The following is a 2,723-nucleotide window of genomic DNA, read 5'->3' as shown; positions in this document are numbered from 1 at the left end:
ATCTGTTGACTTCATTTGGCACTCTTTAATATTCCACCTCTGGAGATTGTAAGAGAGGTGAGGGGAAGGAGGAAGGGAATGAAGAAAGGAAAGGATAAGAAAGGCATTTACTGGTTTATCCTAATGAGGCATCACAATTTAAATTAGAATAGAAGAATAATGGGACATTTAGAGGAAATAATTGTCAGTGCTTGTAAATGCTGATTTAGTGATTGGCTGCAGGGAGTATTTTTTAATATGTTCTTGAAGATAAGTTAAAATTTAGGAAGAGTATATATTTCATACTCAGTTTTGTATACACCACGCATAGCAAAATTGTGGCCAGTGGGCCACAAACTTTTCTGACATTTAAATAATTCATTTACAGGTGAAATAACTTTTGTGTTCATGATGAAGATTTTTCTTTAAAAAGTTTTAAGACAGCTAAAACTTAATTCTTAACTCTTCTTGAGGAGAAAACAAAATTGGAACTAAGAAAATTAATTCTAATCTTTAAAAATTGCTTAGTGGTGATGCATGTATTTGAGATGCAAAGGAAGAGATTACTGTTCACATCTGTAGATCAGTTTAAAACTTGCTTGTCTCTTCTCAGGGGGAAGTCATGAGATTTGACACATGGTCCAAAACCCAAACCATATGAACAATTTATATAAAAGCCAAAAAGTTATGCCAAACTTCAGTTAAAACTTGAACAAATTATTTAATGATGCTGTAGCTAAAATTCTGAATGGTAAAATACTTTTGCTTTTCTTTCCTAATATTCTTTCAACCCTACCTTCTCCCTTTCTCTAATAGGCATGGAGAGTAGAAAACTGATTTCTGCTACAGACATTCAATACTCTGGCAGTCTGCTGAACTCCTTGAATGAGCAACGTGGCCATGGACTCTTCTGTGATGTTACCGTTATTGTGGAAGATCGAAAATTCCGGGCCCACAGGAATATTCTTTCTGCTTCTAGTACTTACTTCCATCAGCTCTTCTCAGTTGCTGGGCAAGTTGTTGAACTAAGCTTTATAAGAGCAGAGATCTTTGCAGAAATTCTCAATTATATCTATAGTTCTAAAATTGTTCGTGTTAGATCAGATTTACTTGACGAGTTAATTAAATCAGGGCAGTTGTTAGGAGTTAAGTTTATAGCAGAGCTTGGTGTCCCATTGTCACAGGTTAAAAGCATCTCACGTACAGCTCAGGATGGTAATTCAGAAACCTTACCTCCTGGTTCTAGTGACAAGAACCTTGAAGTACAAAAATCAAAAGACGAAACCCAAGATAATGGGGCAACTATAATGCCTATTATAACAGAGTCTTTTTCCTTATCTGCTGAAGATTATGAGACAAAAAAGATTATTGTTACTGATTCAGATGATGATGATGATGACGTTATTTTCTGCTCTGAGATTCTGCCTGCAAAGGAGACTTTGCCAAGTACCAGTGCAGTGGCACAGGCCCAGCCTAACTCAGGCTCTGTTGCTATTTCAGATGCTGCACCTTGTGCTAGCACTAACTCCCCCCCTTTAACAAATAACACACCTCCTCAGAAACTTCCTACTCCTGTGAACCAGGCAACTCTGAGCCAAACACAAGGAAGTGAAAAAGTGATGGTATCTTCTGCCCAGACACATCTGACTCCTAACATCATTTTGTTAAATCAGGCACCACATACTACGCCACCAAATGTCAGTCCTTCACTTCCAAATCATATGCCTCCTTCAATCAATTTACTTGTGCAGAATCAGCGGACACCAAACAGTACTGTTTTGAAAGGAAACAAGGCCAATGACGACGAGGAGGAGGAAATTATAGATGATGATGACGACACTATTAGCTCCAGTCCAGATTCGGCTGTCAGTAATACATCTTTGGTCCCACAGGCTGATACTCCCAAAAATACCACTTTTGATGGATCACTGGTACAGAAGATGCAGATCCCTACACTTCTGCAAGAGCCACTTTCCAATTCTTTAAAAGTTTCAGATATAATTACTAGAAACACTAATGATCCAGGTTTAGAATCAAAACATCTAATGGAGGGTCAGAAGATCATTACTTTAGATACAGCTACTGAAATTGAAGGCTTGTCAGCTGCTGGCAATGTTTATGCAAATATTGGTGAAGATATTTATGACACAGTGATCCCTGTCAAAGATGACCCTGATGAAGGGGAGGCCAGACTTGAGAATGAGATACCAAAAACAATTAGCAGTGAGCCGGCAAACAAACGTATGAAAGTAAAATATGATGATCACTATGAGTTAATAGTAGATGGAAGAGTCTATTATATCTGTATTGTATGCAAAAGGTCATATGCCTGTCTGACAAGCTTCCGGAGACATTTTAACATTCATTCTTGGGAAAAGAAGTATCCTTGCCGTTACTGTGAGAAGATATTTCCTCTTGCAGAATATCGCACAAAGCATGAAATTCATCACACAGGAGAGCGAAGATATCAATGTTTGGCTTGTGGCAAATCTTTCATCAACTATCAATTTATGTCTTCACACATAAAGTCAGTTCATAGTCAAGATCCTTCTGGAGACTCAAAGCTTTATCGTTTACATCCATGCAGGTCTTTACAGATCAGACAATACGCATACCTTTCTGATAGGTCAGGCACTGTGCCTGTAATGAAGGATGATGGTATTGGGTATAAGGTTGATGCTGGGAAAGAACCTCCAGTAGGGACCACATCTACTCCTCAGAACAAGCCAATGACCTGGGAAGAT

General features: G+C 38.3%; 1 protein-coding gene across 2 annotated transcripts in view; it reads left to right on the top strand.

Annotated features, from left to right (window-relative positions):
• Window positions 1-773: 773 nt before the first annotated feature.
• Window positions 774-2,723, top strand: part of ZBTB33 (zinc finger and BTB domain containing 33) — a 2,508-nt gene continuing 558 nt past the window's right edge. For both annotated transcript variants that reach the window (XM_015566560.1, XM_006779538.2), the window contains exon 1: window positions 774-2,723. This exon ends at the window's right edge or, in 1 of these variants, runs on beyond it. In XM_015566560.1, the coding sequence (XP_015422046.1) occupies window positions 798-2,723 (1,926 nt within the window). In that variant the 5' untranslated portion in view covers window positions 774-797.

This window comes from Myotis davidii, unplaced genomic scaffold (assembly GCF_000327345.1).
Source record: "Myotis davidii unplaced genomic scaffold, ASM32734v1 scaffold500, whole genome shotgun sequence".
Classification (NCBI taxonomy): Eukaryota; Metazoa; Chordata; class Mammalia; order Chiroptera; family Vespertilionidae; genus Myotis; species Myotis davidii.
The sequence above is the reverse complement of the archived record's forward strand: the minus strand, read 5'-3'. Positions and strand labels throughout refer to the sequence as shown.